The sequence below is a fragment of the Lemur catta genome, chromosome 15 (genome assembly GCF_020740605.2).
Source record: "Lemur catta isolate mLemCat1 chromosome 15, mLemCat1.pri, whole genome shotgun sequence".
NCBI classification, from domain to species: Eukaryota; Metazoa; Chordata; class Mammalia; order Primates; family Lemuridae; genus Lemur; species Lemur catta.
The window spans coordinates 20,103,710-20,130,576 of NC_059142.1; the positions used below are offsets into that span (position 1 = coordinate 20,103,710).

General features: G+C 50.5%; 1 protein-coding gene across 6 annotated transcripts in view; it reads right to left on the minus strand.

The window, feature by feature from the left end:
- Nucleotides 1-23,438, minus strand: part of KSR1 (kinase suppressor of ras 1) — a 153,500-nt gene extending 130,062 nt beyond the window's left edge. For all 6 annotated transcript variants that reach the window (XR_006728799.1, XM_045525415.1, XM_045525413.1 and 3 more), the window contains exon 1: nucleotides 23,030-23,438. Coding sequence is in view for 5 of the 6 variants with exons in the window: in XM_045525415.1 (XP_045381371.1) it covers nucleotides 23,030-23,254 (225 nt within the window). In the remaining variant the exon portion in view is untranslated. The remainder of the gene's footprint in view (nucleotides 1-23,029) is intronic.
- Between the last annotated feature and the right edge of the window lie 3,429 nt (nucleotides 23,439-26,867).

Here is a 26,867-nt window from a genome sequence, read left to right on the forward strand (position 1 = left end):
CATTGTGGCATGCGCCTAGAGTCCCAGCTACTTAGGAGGCTGATGTGGAGGATCACTCGAGCCCAGGAGTTTGAGGTTATAGTGAGCTATGATCGTGCCCCTGCACTCTAGCCTGGGCAACAGAGCAAGACCCTGTCTCTTAAGAAAAAAAAAGTTCCAAGACATATTTTATGGATGTGAGATACCACTCCCTGTATACCAGGGCCATAGCAAAGAACGTGCAGCTCTCCAGATAACTACCCTCTACCTGGAACATCCTCTATGCTCTTCTGACTGGGAAGGTTCAGGGTTCAGATCAAATGCCAGTTTCTCTGAGAGGCACCCCCTGACCCTCCACCCCGAGGCAGGCTGTCCACGCCCTCCTGTGCACATCAGCCCTCCCCTCACCCACAGGTGCCTCTTGTTCCCAGGGCACCTCCCTGTCACCCTAGACAGGAATTGCACATCTACTGGTCAATTTCTCCTGGGTGGGACAGGACTCCTTGAGGGTGTTCTCTGTACCAACGATACGTATTGGGGGTGTCTGGCATACACTGGGTGCTCACTAAACGTTTACTAAATAAATGACAAGTATTATTATCATCACCCTCTGAAACCTGTGAAAGGACACAGAACCTTCCTGGGGAAGTGGCTCTCTACAGGGGCCTCCAACACTGAGACCTCGCTGCTCTGTCTGCTTCCCAGAAACGATTCTCACACCCCGACTAACTTCTCACCATAAAGCAAAGTCGGCTTCATCTGGACCTGGCGCTGAGGACAGGAGGCACTGCCCCAACTCTCCCTACATACGCACAAGTTCTCAGTCTAGGAATTCCCGTCCAGAGGCCCTCAAAGTAGAGCTTTCCTTATCTCATCCTTTCAAATGTCCATTTTGGTGGATGTATTATATTTATGACGGATGCTAAACGTTGGATGGGGTGGGGGTCACCTTGGGACCTTCAGCGAAGGCAATCCCAGAGCTGCTGGCAGCTGTGACTCACAGCCACTGGGGCTGGCGCATCAGCTCTGCAGTGGGCCGGGCGGCACATTAAGCCTTCTCAAATGGTCCCCTCAGCAAGAACTTCTTCTAGAACAGAAAATGAGTCCAGTGATCTCAGAGAGAAATGACATGTAAAGTCGCAGAGGAAAAGCACTTTGTTATTTCTATGTTACTCACAACTGAGCTGATAGGATCTAACGTTCCCTTTCCTGGTTTTAGATTATTTTTAAGATCACATAATTTCACTTCAAAAAACCTGTCAACGAGTTGCTCTGTGAATTTTCCATTTTCTCCTCATCATTCTCAAGCTCCAAGTTCACACACTTGGGGGAAAAAAATCTATTTTTTGATCTGCAGACTCAAGCCACATCACATGAGCAGATATTCACATCAAGCTGGGGACAAGGTCTGGGCAAAAAAATGGTTAAAACTTTACAGTGGGCACAAAAATAAAATGTGAAAAATGTCACATTTTAAAGTACATGAAAATCCATCCAAAATATTTTTTAAATATAACATGATTTTCCCCCAATACATAAGAAATGTAGGCTTATTGAAGCAAAACTGGCAAAGGAAAGAAACCACTGAGAAGAAAATAACTATTATGCCATCATCCACTAATAGTGGATAAACCACCATTAACAATTGTATGCATTTCCTTCTCTTTTCCTCCACTAATTTCATTTTTAATAATGAACTGGAGTCATACTGTTTGGTACCTCATTTTTTCTGTTATTGTGAACAATAAAGTAGTAATTCTTTACAGCAAGTTTTTGGTGTTTTTAAAGGCCATAGGTGTAAATGTTCTCCAGTTTTTATTTATGCAACATCCCGAGGGTGTATGTTTAGGATATTGAATATTTGGATTATTTGTAATTCTTCACCAGTATAAGTAATGCTGCAATTAACATCCTTGGGGCCATATTCTTTTTAAATGCTAGCTGGTCCTTAACACAGATCCCCAGTGCCTACACTCACGTAACTTTATTGAATTTGCATCTTACAAACCCTAAATATCGGGTTCTTCATGCTTGCAGCATGGGGTTACCAGCTGAGAGAGGACATACAGGCTTCACCAACTCCAAAAGGTGGGGCCTTCTCTTCGCTGGTGTTCTACAGCAAGCAAATCTGGGCTCCTGCATCCCAAGATGGACTGATGGGCCAAACCCCAGCCCAGGCAAGGTGTGTCTTCCTGCCTGTATAGCCTCAGACATTCAGAGGCACTTGCCTAGAAAACAGAATATTGGCTTCCCCAGGTTCCCCTGGAATCTCATCTGACTTATTACCTGCTTTACAGACAAATGACATTAATGCAATTAATTCTAGACCTCCTAAATTCAAAAGTTGGTCTTATAGATTAGAGACTTCCCAAGCTTCTCTTATCTCCTTTCAGCTTTTGGAGATAGTCTTTACCCCCACATCATAGCAGCTCTTCATCATCATCACCATCAACAACATTTATGATTTTTACTAAGCAGCTGCCAAGCACTGTCACATTTAACCCTCAAAACCATTCTGCGTGAAATTATTGACCCCATTTGATGGATGAGAAAACTGAGGTTCATCATAAGGAATCCGACTGATGCACAAAGCTGGCATGACAGCACTCAGGATTCAAACCAAATCAACGCCAAAGCCCAATGTCACCAAACTCAAACCTTGGCAATAAAATCTACAGTTCTGGTGAAGGCCCGTATGGGTGAGTTTCCATGGCATGGGGATAGCTATACGAATGCGGGTGGCCCTGGCCACCATGCTGCCAGTTACCAGGGAGGCAAGCAGGAAGGCTAGTGGCTCCACAGGCCCCAAACCACACGACAGGAAGGCAAGAGGCTGCTCCATGACTGAGGGACACCTTACATACAAAGTGCAGCACTCCTTATTGGCTAAAATAGGGCACACATGTGCTATGAACTTAAATGCTATCTCTGTTAGCTTGGCCCATGAGAGACAGAATTACAAAGTTGAAAGGGATCTCAGAGGAAATCAGCCAATTCCCTCAACTTGTTTCCACATAAGGAAACTGAGGCTCCAGGAATCTGGGTCACAAAACCAGCTCCTGGCAAACCCAGGTCTATATACCCCAACTTAGTGGTCCAAGAGGTAACTCATAGCAGTATGTGAAACACAAAACTTATAAGAATTCCCAAAAATATTAATTTCTACCTGGATTTTTTTCTTTTTTTTTTTTGAGACAGAGTCTCACTCTGTCACCCCAGGTAGAGTGCAGTGGCGTCATCATAGCTCACAGCAACCTCAAACTCCTGGGCTTAAGTGATCTTCCTGCCTCAGCCTCCCGAGTAGCTGGAACTACAGGCATGTGCCACAGTGCTCAGCTAATTTTTCTATTTTTAGTAGAGATGGGGTCTCGCTCTTGCTCAGGCTGGTCTCAAACTCCTGAGCTGAAGCGATCCTCCCGCCTCGTTCTCCCAGAGTGGTAGGATTACAGGCGTGAGCCACTGTGCCCGTCCCTACCTAGATTTTAAACAAAACTGAGTATCTAATTTATAGGACGTTGATCAAGGATTTGATCTAATGTCTCTGGTATATCTAACCAAAAAAAGTGAAGAAATGTAAATAATGGTAATAACAATAGTTAAAGACGTAATAAACTGTTTCAGTCAAAGGTAGTTTTATTTTGTAAACTGACATCAGAGTATTTTTGCAACCTTAATCAGAGGCCTGGGACACACCCAGCATTATCCTGGCTGACACAAAAGAAGAAAACACACACGCACGGAGCACACCACACACGCAAGCACGCAACTAACAGGAGGTTCTCGCCCAGATCCACCGGCAGCCTGACTGGTGCTGCAATGACTCCAATTTTCCAAAATTGAAAAATTTACTCAAAGGGTCCTACTGAGCATTAGCAGTTTTCTTAGTAACTTGCTTTGATCTTTCTTTCATTCATCTGAATATTACTGAAGAATCTACTTAGTCTGTTTAGGTGTTTAGGATCTATCAGTGAATAAAAGAAAAATAAAAGGACATTGCAGAACGTTCACTCTAGGGCAGGGGAGGCAGGCAATGGGCAAGTCAGTAACACCACACAGCGTGTTCCACGGCCGTGCCTGCAGAGAAGGTGAGGCGGGGAGGGGACAGGCAGCAGGCAGGAAGAGGCAGGGGAAGGCACCCTCACGTGGGGTGGTCAGAGAAGACCCCGCTGGGGTGAGGACTCAGCAAAGCCCTGATGATGGAGGCAGGGGCACAGCCCTGCAGGCACGTGGGGGAAGAGCATTCCAGGAGAGACAAAGGCGCCCAGGGTGGGAACAGGAAGGAGGCCAACTGTGCTGGGGCAGGACGAGCCACACCACAGGAGGACAGAAACTGTGGCTTTCAGCAGGGAAAGCGAGTCACTGGTTCCCATCAGAGGCTGACATGAGCTGACCTGCATTTTAAAGGACCCCCTTATCGTTACATCTTTTCCTGAATTCCTATTTACGTTCAGACACACCCATGTGCAGGCTCGTACACATTCGCACACACCCCAGAGAATGTCCGACCCGGATGCCCTGAGTGGCACGGGTCACCCCCTAATGTCCGCGTGGTGCCGCTGCCCCCTCTATTAGTCAGTCATTCTCATCCCCTGACCCCGAGTTGCGGTCCCACCTCGCCTGTGCTGGCAGAGGCCTTGGGAACAGCCTCCTTTCAACTGCTTAGACCCGCAGCTGTGACTCTCTCCTGCGCTTGCAGCTCACACCCCCCTGAAGCCCTTCCTCCTTCCTACTGGAACCCGCCCAGCGCTCACCGGGGCCCAGCAGAGGGCTGGGCGCCCACCTTTCAAGGGAAGCCTGAATGATGGCGCAAGTGTCTATCATTCTTGTCCGATGGCGCTTGAAGGGGAAAGAGGGGCCCAGCTGTCTGAGCAGGGAGAGCAGGTGGAGGGGCCAGAGCGGGTCAAACTGGCCCACCCCTGTCATCTGCATGCCCTCCCCCCACCTGCCTCAGAAGGAACAAAAGGAAGAGCACAGAAAGGTGAGTGAGGATGGTTGGACTTGGGGTGCTGCAGCGAGAAAGAGAGAGCAGCTGTGCATCATTCTCTCCTTATCGACAGGATTCTGGGGAACTCGCCAAGTCTCCGAGTGGCCCTTGCCCTGTAGGATAAGGGGGAACATCTCCTGAGGGCCTGTGACGTGTGCGGCATTGACCATGATGTTGTGCCCCCAGCAACGGTCGTTTTCATTTCTCAGATTAGGTAATGGGCTCCCAGGAGGTGAGGGCACCCGCCCGGGGTCACAGCACACAACAGAGCAGGGACTCAGACCTGGGTCTGCCAAGACCTCCCACCTCGAACTGCATCTTATCTTCCTGGGGTGATGAGCCCCCAGCCCACCCACAGTGCTCCACAGCAGGGAAGAGAATGGCTGGGAGGCCTGGACTCTGAAGCCAAGGACAGGTAAGAGCCCACACCTGAGAGCCGGGGATTCTCCCGAGACAGCAACAGCAATAAAGGACACCTCACGTTTATCAAGTGCTTCCTGGGCACAAAGCCCTGGTCCCCATACTTTACATGTTGACTCACTGATCTTCACATCATCACTGATCAATGTGGTGACGTCATGCCAAAAATAGCAATAATAATAACCCTCACGACAGGCCTGACCAGTAGGTACTACGACTGCCCCTTTACAGATGAGGAAACGGGCACCCAGAAAAGCAGAATAACTTGCTGAAGGGTTAGGCGCAAGTCAGACCCGGCCATCTGGTCCCAGGGGCCACATTCCAAGCCCTGCACACCATTCGCTGTGTGCTGATTCACGTTCCTCTTCTGGAAATGTCACGAGGTTAACTTAGCGCTGGTTACAGTCCACACTCCAGAGCCCTCGTTCAATTCCTCTGCACTCGCCATGTGCCAAGCACTGTGCCAGGCCCTGGGACTTCTGGATAAAAAGGTCATGACATAGTCTTCACCCTTGAAGAGAGAGGAACTCCCTCCTCTAAAGCTAAAGGGCTTTAGTCACCCTTCGTAGAGAACAGGGGGCTGTCCCTGAAGCGTCTGGTGTCGCCAGTGAGGGGCTGCAGGGCACCCTAGGAGCGACGGGCCGGGAGTGGGGCGGGAGGCAGCGAGGGGTCCACGAGCTGCAGTTCTCCCTGTGTAGCCAGATTTTAACCTTGTACCACTGCATGGTCCCGTGCTGGGACAAAGACACGTCGTAGTCAGCCAGACCCCAGTTTGAACCTCAGCCTGTCACCAGTGGTGCGCCCTCAGGAGACTAACTCCCTCTCTGGGTCTCGTTCCCTCCTGTATAATGACAGGCGAGCGCGGACTCCCGTGTGCCCAGGGCAGCTGGAGGGATCAGTGGGTACGATATTCCCAGTGCTAACCCAGAGCCCGGAACTGAGAGCAGGCAAAAAGCGTTTGCTGTAGTATAAATGTCCTCATTGCCAACACCATCATCCAGACACCAGAGGACTTTTCTAGAGTGTGGGCAGCAAGACCCATACGTGGCCATCCAACATTTCAATATGAGTCTCTCTGAGCCAACCATGGGCTTCCCAGGGTGAGTCACAGGCAACGTTTACCCTGAGTGTTGGGCACCTAAGCGATGGAGCCCATGGCCACCATCTCCTTCCTGGGACAGCCTCTCCCTCGGAGGCCCCAGGTCGGAAGGGTAGGGGTGCTCCCTCAGAAGGCCAGGCTGCAACGTGCTGTCGGCACCCCAGCACTGCCCAGTTAGGAGTGGCCAAGATCTAGGGAACCCTCTCAGGGCCAGCCCGGCTCTGCCCCCACAAGGACTGCTTGCTAAAAACAGCTCACTACCGTCTGCAGGGGTGGCAGCTCTGGAAACTTCCCTGCTCCTTAGCAGAATCCCAATCTGGCTCTACGAAGGCCTGAGCGCCCTGGGGAGAGCCTGCAGGACCAAGTCTCCATGTTATTCTAGAAAGCCTGACTTTTGCACCACGTCGCTGGCCTCCAACCCTGAGCGCTGAGAAGGGAAGGGGGCAGCAATCACCCTGTGTGGCTCCCGCGGACAGGGGCCACCCAGCCGGGTCCACCTCCCTATCTGAGCACCTGCTGCTCGGTGCCTGAGGCCAGCAGGCACCCAGATAGTCATCACTTTAATAAACCAAGGGATGAAATTATAACAATAATAAAGGAATGTTTCCAAAAGGAAGACAGTCCCACCACACACAACTCGTATCACTTCTAGTTTTTCCATCTGCATACATATTTTTACGTATTTATAATACATACGTACAAATGTTGCATACATGCAATTTTACACACTGTATATTTTCCCTCAATGCAATATCATAAATACAGTCATGTTCTTAGCCAGCCTTTATCACTGACATCCGTGGCACCATAACCCATCCATTGTGTGCTGTGCCATGGTATGTTTAACCATCCCCTTCCCACTGGACAGTGACCTTGTTTTCATTTTTTTCTGTATTACAGAAAATGCAAATAGCCTCATAGGTTCCAGTTTTCTTTTGTACTAAATTATTGTCTTAGGGTAGACATCCTTGGAAGGATGGACATGATCAAAGGGTATCTACTGTCCTCGTGTTACAGACAAGGAGAGCGACACCAGGAGGGCATAGGCACAATCTACTACCATGAGTGCTCAATAAATGCTTGTGGAGCAAATAAATGTGGCTCAGCCATGTGGCGCACTTAGTGGGTAGCAGGGCCACAGGCTGCCCCAGGCCAGGCATCTGCCACCTGCCACGAGGTCACAAAGTGCACTTTCTGTAAGTCCGCAGATTGCTGGACTGGCCCCCGAATTCCATTTGCTAATAAGAAATGAGGGTCAAGTTTCCAAGTCCCTTCGGATTCTACAGGGCGGAGCAGGGCCTGCTAAAGAGCCCACGTGAGCCCCTGCATCTCTCACGACCTTCTTTTCTCATTGCTCTTTCCTCCCCTCGAGCCTCGGCTCAGAGATACGTGAGTATAGGGGGCACCTGAGAGCCAACGCCTCCCTAAGCGTCACACCCACAGCCCCTCACAGCCTCGCCCCTGGCCCCAGGGTTTTCCAACAACCCAGGCTCTTCCTCGGATCCCAGCGCTCTCCCAGCTGTAAGCCCGTGGAGCCCTCTTCCCCCTTCTGAGGTCTTTACTAGAGTATCACCTTCTCTGCAAAGCCATCCCGGCACCTCACTTAAAATTATACCACTCCCTGCCCTGGCGCCCTCCCTGCTTTCATTTTCTCCACAGCACTTTGACCACTGAGCAGATGATGTATTTTACTTATTCATTTATCGTCTGAATGTCTCCTCGAAACACAAAAGTGTAAGTTTCACAAAGGCTGTGTTTTTGTCAATTTTGTCCACTGCTATTTTTCCCAGGGCTTAGAATAGGGCCCAGTGCATAGTGGGTGCTGATTAAACACTTGCTGAGAAAATAAACACAATATTATAATATAAAAATACTTATTCTGTGCCAGACATTGTGCTTGACATGGCTCATCTTATGTGAACAACCACCCTATTATAATCCCCATTTTGCAGATGCAGAAACAACTCCCCAGACAGGTTAAGTAACTTGCTCAAAGACACACAGCAAGCCAAGAAGGGAGTGCAGTTTGAATCCGGGCTGTCAAGCTCCAGAACCTGTGCTCTTGCCCACTGGGGGGTGCCTTACATCCAGAGACAGAAGCTGCCCATGGACCAGCAGAGCTTTCCAGAACAAGGCCAAGCACCCATCCCACAACAAAAAAGGGGGAAGAGGAGGTAGAAACAGTGTGCCCAGGCAGTGGCCTCAGGAGCCCCAAGGGAACAGCAGGTCTGACTTTCAGGACACAAGCACTGCCTGGTTTGCAGCCATGGAGTGACAAAGGCCAGTTGGCTGTGACAAGTGGGAACGGGGTTTTGACAAGCTGGGTGCTAAGATAACAAATCCTGTCAGACCAGGAAACTGCTTAAACCAAACAGGGCCAGAGAGGAAGTTTAGCTTAAGCTGTTAGATGCCCAAGACAAGGCCTGGTCACTTGAGGCCACCTAAGTCTTCTCTAAGAATAGTCAGAAGCCCCCTCTGGTGGAGGGGCCGAGGTGGGAGGGGTGCAGGTGAATGAGTTTCCGCTAGTCACGCGGCAGGTCGCAGCCCACATGGCTGCCTGTGCACAGGTATTGTGAGTAAATGACGTCTTTGGCTTTTCGTTTCTTTTTTTTTTTTCTTTTTTTAAAACGACTTCCTAAAACTCTCAAAATGGTCAAAGATGCAATTGCAAGAGTGGCCTGGTGCTTTGTCTCAAATGTTCATTTCTCCTCATAACCACCAGGCTAACCACACAGAAGAGGTTTCCTGTCCCCTAAAAAGACAAGTTTCCATTCGCTGATGGATTCTTCCTTGCTCTGTTCTGTCCCCTCGGCCAGGGTGAGTCAGGGCCACCAACGGGAATCTCCCCAGGGACGTGTCACCTTGCTTCCCCTAAGCTTTGCCACCAACACTTAAAATACCACCGTGCCTGTAAGTCGGTGCTATCAGGCCCAAGTACTCACTCCCTTTCCAGCCAGAGCTTCAAAGCAAAATTCTCTGAGATGATCAGATAAGAGGCTCCAGCCCACCACCACCCGCAGGCTGCTCCCCCCAAGGCCCCTCTCTCCCACCTTCCTCCTCAGCCAGGACCCTCTCTCATTTGCCTTCTTTCTGCAAATGGTCACCTGCTGCCCAGATCTTGCCCTATTACTTAGTCCTGCTCACAACTCTGAGGTACTCCCATGACTTGTGAAAAAGGAAAGATTTTTCAAACGCTTTTCCACCAGCATTGTTTCTTCTAAAATGGTAAGTAAGCATTACCAAAGCCTTCCCCGACCTCCTCCTGCCCTGGACACGGCCCAGGGTCAAGCCGATTTCTGAGGGGTGCCGTGAAATGAACACAAATATGAATTCAGACAATTCTAGATTTGAACCCCAGCTCCACCAATTACTGTGTGACTTTGGGCCTTATGTCCTCATCCACAGGTGGGCTCATGAAGTGGTCATTGTGGAGAAGTTAACTGAGAGAACTCCTGTCAAAACCTGGCTATCGGCCGGGCGCGGTGGCTCACGCCTGTAATCCTAGCACTCTGGGAGGCTGAGGCGGGTGGATCGCTCGAGGTTAGGAGTTCGAGACCAGCCTGAGTGAGACCCCGTCTCTACTAAAAATAGAAAGAAATTATCTGGCCAACTAAAAATATATATAGCAAAAAAAAAATTAGCCGGGCATGGTGGCATATGCCTGTAGTCCCAGCTACTCGGGAGGCTGAGGCAGTAGGATCGCTTAAGCCCAGGAGTTTGAGGTTGCTGTGAGCTAGGCTGACACCACGGCACTCACTCTAGCCTGGGCAACAGAGTGAGACTCTGTCTCAAAAAAAAAAAAAAAACCCAGCTATCTCACACCTGAGCAGGTCTAGCTCCAACCAGCCATAACTATGGGTGGGAAGAGATTGGAGACCCCGAGTTAGCATATTTCCAGGATCTGGCCTTCCCTTCCCATTTAGCAACAAGCTCATACACAAGGAACCCAAATTGCTGTTTAACTCTGGTCAAAGCTGGCCCCTAAGTCAACGGCAACAGAGCCCCTGGAGCTCACGAGTCCTTCGGCCTCCTCCAAACAAGATGGCGCCCACCTCTTGCACCAGCCCGCTCCCTGGGCTGCTGTGAGACCACCCCTCACCAGGGGAATACATTCTAAGCTGTCCCAGACACATCTTGAAGCATCACCTCAGACCCCACGCCCCCTCTCTGCCCCATCCTACGGGAAGAAAGCCATGAAAAGCACAACGTCCCCAAGTCCACAGTCCCCGCAAGAGCCACACACCAGAGTCCCCAGTCGGGCAAGCATGGTCAGGGCAGAGCAGCCTGGTAAGGCGGGGTTTTCCCACGGCTCCTTCTCAGGCTTCTTTCCCACCAGCGGGGACCTAGACACTCATACCGCGTATCAGAGCCCCACATCTGAGCTGGCACCTCAGCTCTCAGGCCCCCTTCCCTGGCAGAGGTCCAGGGTGCCCCCGACCAGGCTGAGACTGTCAGGCCTTACATCAGAGAACTGAGTTTCAGTTACCGCAGTGAAAGCGCAGATCAAGAAACACTTCCCAGGTCCCTACTCACCTCAGTGCAGAGATGAGTCAGCCCTGCGGCCTCACGGCCTTCATTCACACCTCACTGGCACCTTCAGTTGGTTTACTCATCCACGGACTCCCCCGCTCAGCTGACTTTCTGGCACACAATACACTTCCCATTCACCCATATCTCAGAACACGGCCTGGCACAGAACTTGGGGGGGGAACGGGGTAAACAACTATTTGTTGAATTAGTGCATTCATTCTTCCCCAGGGCCCAAACAGCCACACCTCTGCCGGCCTCCCTGACCTCATGGCCAATCCTCCTCCCCCACACTGTGTTCCAGGCACACCAGCCTCCTTCCTGGTCCTTGAACACACCACTGCTCATTTCTGCCCCAAGGGACACGTGGTCCCTCTGCCTGGAACACTCCTGAAAGCTACAGCGGCCTTCTCGACTTTCAAGACTCAGCTCAAACGTCCTTTCCCGACCACCTGATGTAAAAGAGCAACCTCAACCTCCGCCCCAAGCCCCCCACTCTCCAACCCACTTGTGGTTTTCTTTTTCTCAGACCACTTCTATCAGCTTGTTCATTCTCTTTCTCCTTCCACTACAGGAAGCCCTCTGTCTTCTTCCCTGCCCCTTCCCCGGTGCCTAAAACAGTGCCTGGCACACAGCAGATGCTCGATGATCATCACGGAATGAATGGACAGAAGAGAGCAATAAACAGCAAACTCAAGATGGGGAATGATTTAACCAAAAAATGGGGGAGAGGGAAAGAAAGGCACAAAGGCCAAAAGGACTTAAAAAAAAAAATGACACATTTACTCAGGAGTACAACTTTTAAGACAGCCATGATTCAAAAGGCATAACATGAAGAACAGCTGAGCGACTCCTGTCACTCGTGTGCACACACACACAGATCCATGCTCTTTGACCCAGTAATTCCACTCCTGGGAGTATCCCAAGGAAATGAATTAAGAATAGGAACAAAAGTAAAGAGGCGCCTGGATAAAGATGATTCCAGTCACATTGTTTATAATAGCAGAAATCTGGAAACAACCGAAATGTCCAACGATGCTCTGGCAAATTACGTCATATCCACTAGATAGAATATCATGCAGCAATTAAAATGACCAAAAGGAAGACAACAGGGAAACATGGAAAAGTGTTTTAGAATAATGCTAAGTGAGAGAGGGTTAAAAATCTATATACTGAATTCTTTCTAAGAATTCAAATGTCCGGCCCATCTCTGTATCTCAGTAACTTCTCACAAGAGTCCAGAATAAACCTATTCTTATTCCCGTTTAACAAAACTGAGGTCCAGAGAGCTAAAGAATTTGCCCAAGGTCACAGGGCCACCAAGGAATAGAGTCTGGATATGAAAGTGTCATTCTCTCTCCAGAGCCCAGATATCCTTACTGTGTGCTCAAGGTGGTGCTTTCCCAAATTGACATCATGATTCTGCTGGGGAGGCCAAACCCAGAGATCTAAAACAGCCAGCAAAAAGCGATACAGCACCTGAGACACACTTGTAAGAGAAGACAGCAAAAAACAAAACAAAAACAACCAAAAGGAAACCACCTCTGTTGGGGTCAAGAGACCATGGTGAAAAGACATTACAGAGTGTTTGGCGAAACCCGGCTTTGGGAAGGTCTGAGCAGAACCATGAGAGAATAACCTCCAAGGGCAAGGAAGCCCCTTTGCAGGTGCTGGATCCAGTTTCCAGGCTGGAACCGCAGAGACGAGGCTTTGCCCAGTGCTCCCTGGGAATATTGTCGCCTGCCTGTACTCTCCGGCTCTTCTCCCCAGGGGCCATGCACAGTGGTGCTCAAAAAAGTCTGGCTGAAATACACTTATCTCATAGAGGGGGATAAAGCAACAAGGAAAGGCAGAGGAGGAGACACCAGAGCCATGGAGAAGAGTGCACTGGAAATCAGGACATGTCACAGTGTGACTCTGCTGGGGCTGCTGGCCCTGCCTTGTTAAAGACTCTCATCTCAGTCTCAGGCAGCGCTGCGGGGACAGGGAAGGCACTCTGCCATCTGAGAACGGGTTTCAGGTGAGATAGTGAGATAGACTCCCCGCAACGTACAGGCTGCAGGAGCCAGAGCAAGCTTGTGGGGGGAAAAATTGAAACCAAGGGTAAGGAGATTCCTCCAGCCTGCTGAGATAGGTACAGCTCTGCCTAGAGGCAGAGGGCTGCACTGGAAGACCTCCCGGGGTCACGCTACTTCCTTGAGACCAAAGCAGGCTTACTTGGAGCATTAATGCTCTAGATGACTCAACACTGGCCAGGGCTGGTTATTGCAGAAGCTGGAGAATCACCACATGGGGGGTCATCATACCGTTATCTCCATCTGAACATTTCCATAATAAAGTTCAAAAAAATGTAAACTCAGACCCAGGAATTTCACCTGACAATCACCAGGACCTGGCCGGGGCTTTGAGGCTACCGTCCAGAGTCCACACAAAGGCCATCAGAGTCTTAAAAAATTGCTCTGTGCTAACAGATTTTCCAGCTGGAGGAGAGAGGGGTTTGCAAATGCAAGTTAGGTGGTACAGGCAGGTAACTGTAGGACAGGCAGGTAATTGAGTCTATCTGGGTTCAAGTCACAGCTCAGTCTCTTAGCTGTGTTGACCCTTGAGCAAGTCATTTAACCTATACCTCAGTTTCTTCATCTATAAAATGGGGATGGCAAGAGGACCTTCCTCACAAGGTTCTTGTGAGAAGTAAATGCCACATACACAGCCCCTAGCAAGGGGGCCAGGCACAGAGTAAGCTCAAAGTAAAACTAAATGTCAGCTATTATGACACATCCATTTTGCAACAGGTATAGATATTCGTTTTGGAAACCACACATCCATTTGACTCAGTGATCTGGGGAAAATGAAATGGGGCAGAACTAGTGCTCTGTTTCTGAAACCTCAGGCAGGGGTGTGGGAGCTGTGACTCTAGTGCACCGAGAGTGGCCCCAGCTAGCCCAGGCCGCCATAGGCCAAGGAGCCAGAAAGAGCTCCTCCTTTCAAAAAGCCACAGCCAGAAACAGGAAGCTGCTTCCTTTCCTCTCCATTCAGAGCCAGCATTTCCTTTTTTGTTTTAAAAAGCATTCCTCGTCTGCAGCCCAGCCCTTCCCCTCCCCACGGCAGCCCCAGGCTCAAACACACCCACAGCTAGCTGCATGTCTCTGGGATTGGATTGTTTTCTGCCCACCACGGGGATCATGAGGTTCCAGGTAGACCCTGCATAGAGCATGCCCTTGACCGTAGGTCAAATGCACCGAGGGCCAGGAGGAGACAAGAGGTGCTGACTCCAGGCAAGTAGGCCTCTCTAGGCAAGTTTTCCTCTTCTTGCAGGAAGGATTAAGTGATAAATGTCTTTAAGTGCTAGTGTAGTTCCCAGAAGACACCCTGCTTCCCTTTGTAAAGCACTTCCCTCGACAAAAGGCAACCTCTCATGACTGGGTAAGTCTGCAGGGATACCAGCCTCTCTTTAACTCACCCAATTCTACCTGGAACCTCAAATGAACAAAAAAAATTGGGAACCCTTGCTGCAGGACTTCTCAGAGCCTTTAAAACACTAATCTTCATCCTCAGGGATCTCCAAGAGGGGAGGTGGCTGATGCACCACATTCTCAACTACCTGAAACCTTCTTGCACAGCAGCACAGAATGGGCTGCATTAAGTACTTTCAAGGGTCCCCGTCTTGGAGAGGCAGGAGTTCTCAAGATAGCGTGTAATGAGTAAGAATACTCAGGTCGCTTTTCAAAAATTACCTGTAACTTTTTTTTCTTATCAGCAAAACTCTGTGCACCAGGAGTGAAGCTAGTCCTGCTTATCCATATCAAAATGAAACCCAGGCCAGGTGTGGTAGCTCACGCCTGTAATCCTAGCACTCTGGGAGGCCGAGGCGGGTGGATCGCTCGAGGTCAGGAGTTCGAGACCAGCCTGAGCAAGAGTGAGACCCCCGTCTCTACCAAAAATAGAAAGAAATGATTTGGACAGCTAAAAATCTATATAGAAAAAATTAGCCGGGCATGGTGGCGCATGCCTGTAGTCCCAGCTACTCGGGAAGCTGAGGCAGTAGGATTGCTCGAGCCCAGGAGTTTGAGGTTGCTGTGAGCTAGGCTGACGCCACAGCACTCTAGCCTAGGCAAGAGAGCGAGACTCTGTATCAAAAAAAAAAAACAAAAATAACTAAACCCAAATTAATTGGCTAAATTGGAACTCAAGACCTCCAGGAGCCAGGCAGAAAAAAGCCCCACCACTTTTTAAAGCAGCTTATCTCATCAGATCTGCAGAAAGCAAAACCTTTATGATCACTATGTTGCCAATACAAGTCTACAGTGTATGCTGTATGAAAAGTTGTTTTTCCCAAGCAGAGCTGGTACAAGTCCACATACTGAATTATACTTTCTTTTCCTTTTTTTTTCTTTTTTAATTTTAAACACAAGTCTTAATTCATTCTTGCAATTATCCTGCGGGGTAGGAAAATGGAATGGGGGAGAAAAATGGCAAGCAAGTGGGATGGCTTCAGCTTTGTTATGTAGAAAGGCAATTTGCCCAGTTAAAATACACTATTGCCCCCCAAGACCAAGACAACAGAGAAATACAGGTGTATATAAATATATAGGTTTTATTACGTGGCAGCAGTTTGAATTGAGACTTTTTCAAAGCAGATGAAACAGTCATGCCTGGGAATAAATGACAAAGCATTTTCTAATCTCAACAGCTGTCCCTGGGATGTACCTCCACGGAGTTCTGGAATGGGGAGAAAGCCAAACTGCACAAAAGACACTAGATTAAAAGGCTGCTCCTTCTAGAAGCAATTGTAAAGAATTTATAACATTGTCTTGACATTAAAACCAACAACAATGGATTGTATAGAATGCAAAATCTGTATGAGCTTTTAAGACAAATACTGGGCCCTTACAGGAGTTAAGTTTTCCCCACTTCATTTCCAGGGGATCTTTTGGTAGAAGGATGAGAAGCCAGCGAAGGTACACAGACAGTCCGAGACTCAAGACAGCCCATTCTGGATGAGCCAGCCCGGTGGGCAGACTGACTTTCAATAAAGGCCCACCCACAGGATACCCCAGATGTCCCTCCAAGAATCTCTCCGGTCCTCAGGGTCCCTAAGGCATTGGGACAGAACTAGGAAAGCAAGCCATCTGCTTTCTCTTGCAGGAAACTCCTTGAGGTCGAGACCCCATCGTCATAGGAGGGTGGAATTGGCAGGTTGCTGGGTCAAGTTCAATCAACAGACCAGGCTCAAGGTGGTATAATGTCTTACTCAAGGGTGTGGGCCCCCAGGTCTGACTCCCAACTCAGTGGTCCCTTATTAACCACCCTTTGTTAGTTCTCCCTAACAGCGGGTCCTGGCAAGTCAGTCCCCCCACCACCAGGCCTTCAGTTTCCTCACCTATGAGATGGGAGGGCTGAACCAGATGGAAATCTCAAGATCCTCTGCAGCCCTTAGGAACCCACAACTCTACTAAATCAACCCCAAAGCCAGGCACCCAAATAGCTCTCTGATCAACATGTGTGGTTGGTGATGAAACCAAGGCTGTAGTTAAAGTGACCGAGACCCTACCATTTGGTTGTGTACCGCCCAAAGGCGAACAGTCCCTGGACACGGAGAGACCTGAAACCCAGCCCCTCCTTCTGCTCTCCTGGAGCAAGGAAAGGTCCCTCTTCTATTTGGTCAGCCCAGGGCCCTCCCTTTGCTGCAGATAACCACAAAACTAGACACTACAGTCCCTAACACATAACCCAGAATCTCAGACACAAACATCCGCAAAGCTAGAACCCGTAATTCCTGACACATATCTCAGAACTTCAGCGCTGGGACCATGTTCCCTCTCCTTTTTAAACTCTTGGACTTCAGTGTGGCTACTGAGCCAGTGGCAAAGGGACAAATATGCAAAGGCTGCCATTCCTGCTGAGGAGGAGGGATATATTATACCTTAAAGATTTTAAAGAATCAGACAGACATTAAATGTATTCATACACTTAAACCCAGCAAATTCCACTACTAGTAAGACACTCACCGTAGCATGATTTATAAAAGCAAGACTGGGAAACAGCCTGAATGGCCAACACTGGGTGGTATGACCACACGATGCAGCCACTAATGGTGACGATGCATATGTATATGTGCTAATGTAAACAGAAGACATTTAAAAGGCAATGCACATGGTATGCTCCATGAATATACACATGTACATTTGTATGCAAATGCAGGGAATAAAAAGATTGAAAGAATATACAGCAAAATGTTCACAGGAATTAACTCTGAAAGGTGGCATTATGGGTGACTTTTGATGTTGCTCATCTTGTGCTTTCTTTTTTTTCATAGTGAACATATATCTTTATGTATTTTTAAAATATTTTAATTAAAAGTAGAAAGTTAAAGAATACATTATCAGGCCGGGCACGGTGGCTCACACCTGTGATCCTAGCAGTCTGGGAGACTGAGGCGGGAGGATCACTCAAGGTCAAGAGTTTGAGACCAGCCTGAGCAAGAGCGAGACCCTGTCTCTACTAAAAATAGAAAAAAATTATCTGGACAACTAAAAATATATAGAAAAAAAAATTAGCCGGGTACGGTGGCGCATGCCTGTAGTCCCAGCTACTCGGGAGGCTGAGGCAGGAGGATCACTTGAGCCCAGGAGTTTGACGTTGCTGTGAGCTAGGCTGATGCCACGGCACTCTAGCCCAGGCAACAGAATGAGACTCTGTCACCAAAAAAAAAAGAACATATTATCAGAAGAACTGTTGAGACACAATAAGGTAAATAGCCATTAACAAATTATGAGTAAGCTGATCTCTAGGCAGCCTCCCGTTTCTCAGAATGAGACAAGCATGGAGCCGGCTGCATCAGTTTGCAGACGGAGACCTGCCTTTGAGGATGTGCTCGGCTGGACGACAGGGAAGCAGGCCCACGCCTGAACTCAGAGGCCGCACAGCCTGGGTGGCCACTAGTCAGCCCAGAAACCTGGAGCTCAGCCACCAAATGCCCCCGGACTGGCCCTTTTCATTAGAGGCCATTTTCTTGGCCTCAGCAGCTATGACCTTGACCAGAACTTCCCCAAGATAGAGAAAGCTGTGGAGTTCAGAAGATGAGTTCTGAAGACCAGTCAACTCAGGTTCAGCCACCCACTAACTCAGAGAGTCTCTTAATCCCTCTGAGTTGCAATGACCTCATCTGCAAAATGGGGAGAAAACCTCATAGGGTCACTGTGAATGTTAAATGGTACAATATATGCCAAGGGCCTAGCGGCGTGCTCAACACAGAACAGGTGACCCAGAACGCTTCTCATTCCATGCCTGCCGTCTCAACTCGAAGGGCATTCCCCTAGCCCCAAAGGCACTATGCAGCTTTCCCTCTGAACTGAAGGTAAAAAAGGATCTCAAACAGCCTATTCTGAAAGGATGTCTTTTGTAAAACGCACAGCTTGGAGGGACTTGGCCGCAGGCGTTGCTACTTCTCCCCAGCATCACAGGCACTGCCACCGCGGGCCAGCACCTCTGCACCGTCCCCCTGCAGACCACAGCCAGCGGGCAGGACCAGGGTACTTGTGGTGTGGAGGAATGCCACTTCCCTGGCTTTTGAGCCAACCCAGACATTCAGGGGAAAGGACACAACCCTGAAAGGGAAAGAGGCCTTCCCATCGCTGTCCGCAGGCAGGCACCCACAGCAGCCTGGGCTGCAGGTCTCAGGAAGTATTCACCAAGGAAAAAGTTGCCAAGGTGAAATTGGACACCAAGAGCCACAGTGCCCCAGGTCCACATCCCTTTAGGAGTCGCTGGAGTCTCTCAGGCAGGGGTTACAGCTGTGGCTGAGAGAAGCAGTACTGAAATGCCATGCCCCCAGACAGTGGCTGAGTGGGAAAGGAAAGCCAGTTTGCAGTCCCAGTTCTGCCAGGTATGTGTGACTTGGGGGAAGTCACCAAGACTCTGGGAATATTTCCCATAAAAATAGGAGGTTGGACTGGCCAAGGGTTCAGTAGGATTCTGAATGCACGGCCTGCAAGATGTGGTACTAGAGTCACTACTGTGCACCTGTCTGGCTCCCCCATTAAATTGAAAGTGCCCCCAAATCCCAAAGACTGGGAGAGCATCCCACCTCCCTCATAACCCTTGCCAGGGTGGCTGCCGGCTAGGAGCTCAGTAAGCAAACCAATAACAACAGAAGGTCTGTCCAGTGAACGCATGTCCATGCATGCCCTAAGAACCCAGTCTGAGCACGTATAGCACCCCTCTCCTCTCCCAGCAGTTCCACGATCCAGATGCTTCCGGGAGACACAGGGAGAGCTCAGGTCCTCCCCACAGCGAAGCTCTGACCTCTGCCACGGCAGAGCTGAGCGAGGGTCAGGCCTCTCTGACCTTCCTCCAGACGCCTCCCGGCTCCAGGGCAACTGCTCAGAGCGCAGCAAAGCGCAGAGACTGTCACTATCACTGTTTCCCAATGTCCCCTACCCAGCAAGGCACTATGGTCAAGGTTCTCTGGGGAACCCCTTTCGCTAGGTCAGTTTGCTTAGGGGAGATTTTTCTGTATCTATAAGAGCACAAGGCGGGGAGACTCAGTGCGGCACAGCCTGTCTCTGGGAAGTACTAGTGGGCTGGCAGGAAAGGGCAAGCTGCAATGTCCCCAGAACCTGAATCGCCACAAGGCAACGTGAGTGTCTGCTTCTGCATACCCTGTCTGCCCAGTGCAGTGCTGGGCACAGATTCAACCCACATGGGACCAAGGAAGAAAGGAATGAACTGGCATGGGCTCCAGGCCCAGCTATGAGACAGGCCAGGTGTGCCTGCGTGAGCACATCTGGGGAACGAGAACATTCAATCCACTTGCCTTGATGCAGCTCTCGGCCCCCTAGAAGGGTCTAAGGAAGACAGAGCCCCAGGTCCTGCCAGGATGAAGCAGCCTCACAACTTCTGTGTACAGATTAAGACTCTGGCCTCCCTCCCTTTCCATGTAGAGAAGAAAGATGGTGTGTGTGAAGAGGACTGGTGGATCTGCAGGCAATCGTATGAGGTGGAGAAGGGTTCGGCACACTGCTGGCAAGGAGGAGGCAAACATTACAGCTCAGCTCCTTCTACCCCTGTCGCAAAGTGAAAAGCCCTCACTGGGCAGCCAGACACACTGACCCCACACACCATGGTGACCAGACACACTGACCCCCACACACCAGCACAACCTGGATCTCAGGCAAAATCAGCCCATCCCTGGTCAGGGACATTTCACATGCTGCTTCTCCCACTGAGTGCTTATTTAATGAGGGCTAATGTGGGCTGGGGTTCCAAAGCTTCTGGGGAGCAGTCTGATACAGTTGCGTAAGCCAAGCCTCTGGTCAGATCCTTCTTCAGAAGCCCGGAATCCAATGTCACAAGCACAGTCTCAGAGGGCCCTGGCCTGGAGTTTGAGAGGAGCCCGAAGAACAGGAGATAAAGCCAGAGTGGACGGCCACTGGCCTGCCTGGCCTCCCCACGTGCTGCTGGGGGTGGGCCACCTCCCCCCAGCTTGCTGGGATTGTTTCCTGGTCTGTGTCACCCGCCTCTAGGAAATAAGAGCCAGCTGTAGAAGTGCATTCCCCTAAAGGTGTCCTGTGACATAAATGCTACCGGACTCTCACTAGGGAAAGGTTCTAGGCAGATCTTTTAGTAATAACAGCACAGACTGACAGACACACAAGAACGTGGCAGGTGTAAGCAGTCTCATCCCTACTTCGCAGACAGGGAAGCTAGAGCTTCAAAAGTCACAGGACTTGCCCAAGATCACACAGACAGAACTCAGACCCAATTTCAAAGCCACGGGCTTTCTGTTCACCACGCTGCTCTTATGGTAAAGAATCTTGTAGTTATAAACTTACCCCCTACTTTATCAGTTTGGTAAATCTGAATTTTAGAGCCATTCTTAAACAGGGATATTTTTAAAGAGGGGTATGTATACAAGTGATCACAAATATTTAATTGAACCCAACTGGGTCTCTTTCACTAAACTGCAGAATTTAGAGCTACAAGGGCCCTCAGAGTCCACTACAACCTCCTTGTTTTGCAGGTGAGGAGGCTGAGGCCTCTGGGATGAAGGGCTTCATACAAACTAGCTGGTGGCAGCCCCAGGGAACTAGCTCCAGGGGTCTAAAGTCCCATCCCAACAAACAACTCAGGCCCCGCCTTTCCCAGAAGTAGGGTGAACCTGAATCCACATCACAGTGGAAAGAACAAGCTGTATTTACACTGCAAATCCCCTTTGGGCCTTCAGAGAGGATCAAACAAACACTAAGGAGGGAAGCCACTGGAGACTTAAACAGCTGGATGCTTTGGGGTATCATGATACCCCACCTTCATCAAAACGAGCGACTTTGGAAGTCAGGGTACCTGGAGGACAAAGGGCCATTTCCAGAGAGTGAACAGCAAATGGTTCCCCTTATATATACACTCTGGGAGCCAGGAGCACTTCAGAGCGACGTGGGGACAATCCGCCAGAGGCCAACACAGAGAACATTCTCTCAGCCCAACAACACGGCAGTCCAACCAGACACCCACTGCTGGACAACGACCCCTCCTCCCAGAACTAAGCCACACAAGCCCCCTATTGTGTTGGCTTAAAAACCGAACTTTGCTGGGCAAACACACTCACAGCTGTGTTCAAGAAATCAGTTTCTCTCGCCACTTGGAAAGCAGCAGCAGGCACACCGAAGGGCCAGTTGTAGGGGGGGTTGTTGGTTTGTTTTTCAAGTGAAGCCCTGGTCAGTACTGCCATAGCAACTGTGATAAAACATGATAATAGCAAGCACTGATTATTCTTCCAATGGCCCTGGCTTCGTAGCTTTCAAGAAAATAAAACAGAGGGAGAGTCACCCCTGAGCATTTTGAATGGAACAAGGAAGGATTCAGGCTTGTGGTGTGCATGGCGGGAGGACTGGTCTTGTATATGATAATTACCACAACCACTGCAGGGCCCTATGACAGCTGGCAGAGGCAATTAGCAAGGGGGGGAGGGGGTGAGAAACTGAGGCTCTAATAAAACAAAACACCCTCAGACCTGAAGAAAGGCAGAAATGTCAATGCAAGATGGTGACAGGACCCTTCTTCAGGACAGGGTAGCTGTGAACTGGTCCCTGAAGTTTCACAGCCCAGTCCCTGGACAAAAGCAAATTGGGAATGCAAGAGTTTCCCTCCAGTGGGTACTGGGGGCTGGGGGGCGGGGGGAGGGGGAGGCAGCCTTCTGAGAACCCAACAACGCTTTTGGCTGGATCTTCCTAATCCTTTTAATACTGCACTTCCCAGCTACAATTTGAGAGAGGAGGGCCCGTATGTCTTATTTCTTCCTTACACTCCAGGCTGTCTGCAGCACAATCCCTTAAATAGTGTCATCTTCCCACCAAAGACTTCCTTCCCCAGCATAATCCTCCCTAAGCCAAAATCCAATCTTTGGGGGGATGTGGGGGGGAGTCAGTGGGTAATTACATTTTAAGCAGCGAACTGTGGGAACGCGAAAGGAAAGCACCCAACGCCTGAACAGCAAAAAATGCAGTTTCAGCAGACACTTTTTGAATAGCGGCAGACAAGACCTGGAGGAGAGGAAAGGACGAGCCGGAGTCTGGGGCGCGAGGGGAAGGCAGAGGACGGCAGGCCTGCGCTCGCACTTCAGGGGGACCTCCCCGTCACCCCGGCCCACGGCTGCTCGGCTCAGTCACACGGGGAAAAGTCCAGCGTGTGACTCAGTGGGAGAATGAGTCCTGCGGCCCCGCGAACTGGAAACGGGGTGGGGGCGGAGAAGGGGCAGAAGGGGATGTCCGCACGCCGCCCACCCGGCCCACGGGCTCCGCCACCCCAGGTCCCACTGCACACCCGCCCCCCAAAACCTGCCCAAAGGTGAGGGCTGGTCCCGGGTTCCCAAGCCGCCGCATCAGCGAGTGGAGGAGGGAGAAGAAGCCTCAAAGGGTGCGATCCGGGCTCAAGGATGCAACTCGGGGAGGCGTGAACCGGGCCACGGAGAGAGGGGTTGGGGCCCAGCCCGGGTCCCCGACCCTCGGGCGCCGCGGCCCCCTTACCTCCAGAGTCCGGATCTCCTGCTGAGTGAGGTCGTTGGACACGGCGCACTTGGTACGCAGCCCGCGCAGGCTGCCGATGGAGATGTCGATGAGCTTCTGGAGCTGCCCGCACTGCTGGAGCGCCCGGCTGGCCGCGGCCCCGGCGCCCCCATCCGCGGCCGCCGCGGCCCCACCGCCCTCCTTCTTCTCCCCCATCGCCGCCGCGCGCCGCGCCGCTCTATCCATGCCTCGGCATCGGGGCCGCGGGGGGCCGAGGCGGGGAGCCCGGGGGCGCGGGCGCCTCGGCAGGGAATCCTCGCACCGGGAGGGCGGGCTAGATGCGGCGCTGCCCAGCCGAGACCCCAGGAGAGCCGGCCGCCGAGTCTGCGCCTCCCGCCCGCCCAGCCGCGGCGGCAAAGCGAAAGCCGCGGCGACCCGACGGCTGCGGCTCCCGGAGCCTTTAAGCGGCAGCGGGGGCCGGGTCAGGGCGGCCGGGCATGCTGGGACTTGTAGTCCGCGCCGCGCACCTGCCGCCCGGCCCGCGCCCTCGGGGCCCGGCCGCGCCCCGCCGTCGCTCCCGGCCCTCCCTTCCCGGCGGGCGCGGGCGGTGCGGGGAGGCCCCGCCTGGGCGCCCCGGCAGGGCCGCTTCTCGCCGGCTCCGCCCTCGGGCGCCGAGTGGGGGTGGGTCGGGGGCTCGTCTCCCCGCACCGCCCCCCCCCGGGCCTAGGAGCTTCCCGCGACCCCCGGATGGGGCGGGGTCGAGGCCGCTGCCCCACCAGGCCGCGGGGACGGGGTGCGGCCGGCTGTACCCCAGGCGCAGGCCAGGCCTGGAAGATGGGGACAGTGGAGGTTTCAGAATTTTTACGCGGATTTAGGGGCCGCCATCTAGTGGGAAAGGGCTTAAAGTAATTTTCCTGTAGCCGTTCTCATAGCACTTTGCTCTCGATTGTCCACCAAAAGGAATGCTCAGGCATGGAGAAACGAAGGGGCTGTCTTCTGGGCCCTTTATACGCATCAAAATAAATGTTCCATTCCTCCACCGTCCCCAACCCAGCAGGCCAGCCCGGACACGTGCAGCAGCGCGCTAGAGGAGACAGCCCGGGTTCGAATTCTGACTCCACCCCTGCCTAGTGTGTGATCTTGGGCAAGTTCACTTTCCTCTGGGTGCCTCGTCAGTCAAAGACCTATCTCGTAGGATTCCTGAGAAGAATGAGTTAATATCAAAGATAAGAACAGCATCTAGACTGTTTACTGGCACGTGTGGTCACTGGATAAATGTTAACAATTGTTACTGTCTAATCTCAGATCTCCTAAATATGGCCCTGGACCCAAGCAGGACCCAAGCTGCAGGGAACAGTACTGCCAGGGACTGGTAGCCTCTGTTGTTCTGTGCCTTTCTGCGCCTCCTCACCCACCATCTGTTCACCCTCCTCTCCCATCAGTTCACCTCATGTGCCCTGTTATCAGGTGAAACTGAAAAACCAAGACGCTGATCAAAGGTCTCGATCTCCATACTTCAAACATCTGCCAACCGGAGGAAATGTCTCCCTTGTGAATATTCTCTCGTAAACGTCTTGATTGCAGAAACGACTGGCTAATTTATCTTTGCACCTCTTCATAGAGCCAGATTCAGTGCAAGGTTCCATAAAGTTTGCAAGCTGTCTCAGCTCTTTCAGGCAGGTCCTAAGTCATGTTTCTCTTATTGCTCAAGCAGCCCAGGCCTAGGTAGCTAGTAAGGGAGTGTGTGTGTGTGTGTGTGTGTGTGTGTGTGTGTGTAGATAAAGAGATTTTTTATTTTTGAGGATGAGGATCAGATGGGAGGTGGGATCCAAGCATTGTACTCTCACTTAAGCTATAGACACTAAAACAATCAGTACTGGGTGGCAGTTTACATTACACTTTCTTTTAATATCATTTGGTATTTCAAAATAAATCAAATATCAAGTCTAAAAAGCAAAACTATGATAACATTAAAATGTGCTTTTGCGAACTAACTCATCCTCTGGAGATTTTCTGAAATACAGAGGTATTCCTCCCCAACACCTGGCCCTTCCCATTAAGAATCACTGATCCAACCCTCACTCCATTTATAACAGGACCCCAAACACCGTATCTATAAATCCCCCAGTGGCTGACTGTTACCTTAACTCCACCCTACCGCTCGCAGCAAAGTAATTACTGCCCTGAAAGTGAAACTGTAATCATAGCTCTCAAACTTGAACTTGCATCAGAATCACCTGGAGGGCTTGTTAATTCTGGGAATGATGGACCCCACCCCTATGGCTTCTGATTTTGTAAATCAGAGGATGGGGCCAGAGAATTTGCATTTCTAGCAAGTTCTCAGGTGGTGCTGACACGGCTGGTCTGGAGATCACACTCTGAGAAGCCCTGGTGTAGAGGAAGGTCAGTGGGCCAGAGAAAACTATCTCGAAGGGTTTATCCATGGCTCAGCCTGGCTGGTTAGAACCTCTATTTGCCAGCAGCCAGAGCTACCAAGTTTGAGCAACCGACTCTCTAATTCAATTCGAGAGAGATTATCTGATAAGTGCCTATTTGTATACTTACATCAAGCTTATAATTGCCACTGGGACCTGGTCAACACATTCTCCCTCCAGGGCCACTTTATGTGGGAAGCCACATCCTGAGAAGAGCCACGGCCAGCCTGTGGCATCCATGCCCACCCATCCTACCACAGCGGTGGTGTCTGAGCTGGAGACTGGACAAACGCCAGCTTTCGGGCTACTCTCCCACACAGGTCTCTCCTCTGCGGACACAGTCTTCCCTCTGAATGTGGAAAGTGTTCAGTGGGCCACAGCTTTCCTTCCCAGTTCATTGCAGTGGGCCTCCCGCCTTCTTCCCTGGATTTGAGGGTTCCATCAGCCACTGTAGAGGTAGAGAAAGCAAAGATTTTTAGATCACCCCTCATTCATCCTTTTAACATTCAGTACGCATTCATTAAGTGTGGCAGGCCCTGTTCTGGGTTCTGGAAAACAGTAATGAACAAAACAAAGATCCTTACCCTTAGGGAATTTATATTCTGGTGAGAGAAAATAAACAACTAAGTAGAATGCATGGTGTATCAAGTGGTAACAGGCAGTACGGCACCGGCACTGTATAAGGCAGGGGACAGGAACAGGGAGTGTGGCCTTTACAACTCGGAATAGAGCTGCTTTAGAGAGTGGGATTGTCAGCTCAGTCTCTGAATCGCTGTATGACTTTGGGCAAGTCTTATATGACCTTGAGCAAATCTAATCTTATAGCACAGCTTCTTATTTGCAAGATGGTGATAGCTAGCGTGTTGTGAGGATGAATAGATTATGCAAAGTGTAGTCATAAAATCAGGGTTCAACACATTTATTCGATAAATACTATTTGTTTACTTACACTGTTCCAAATGCCTTATTAACTCCTTTAACTAATATTAGTTACTTTCTTCCCCACTTTCCAGTCTCTTCCAGTTAGATGAATTCATCTGTTACGTGTTGATCCTTAGATTCATCGTCATTTACAGGTTCTTAAGACTTTTTCTGAGGCACCCTCGGTAGAGAAAGTTTGCTCCTTCCCTCCTCCCTCCCCTCTGCCTCGGGCACCTCCGTTAGTTTTTCCAGCTCAAATGCATCTAAACACCAGCAGGAGCATGTTCGTGCACAGACCCCACAGACATGAAAAGGCTCAGGGTTAGGCTCAGAGGGAAACCGAGTCATTATCCAAGTGCAACATATACGAGAGTGGAAACAGGAAATGAACAGTCAACAAATATATTACCAAAATAAATTGGGAATGATAAGTGCTATGAAGGAAAAAAAAAAAAAAGCAAATAGCTGAGAGTCCCTGGGGGATGAGGTACTTCATTAAATAA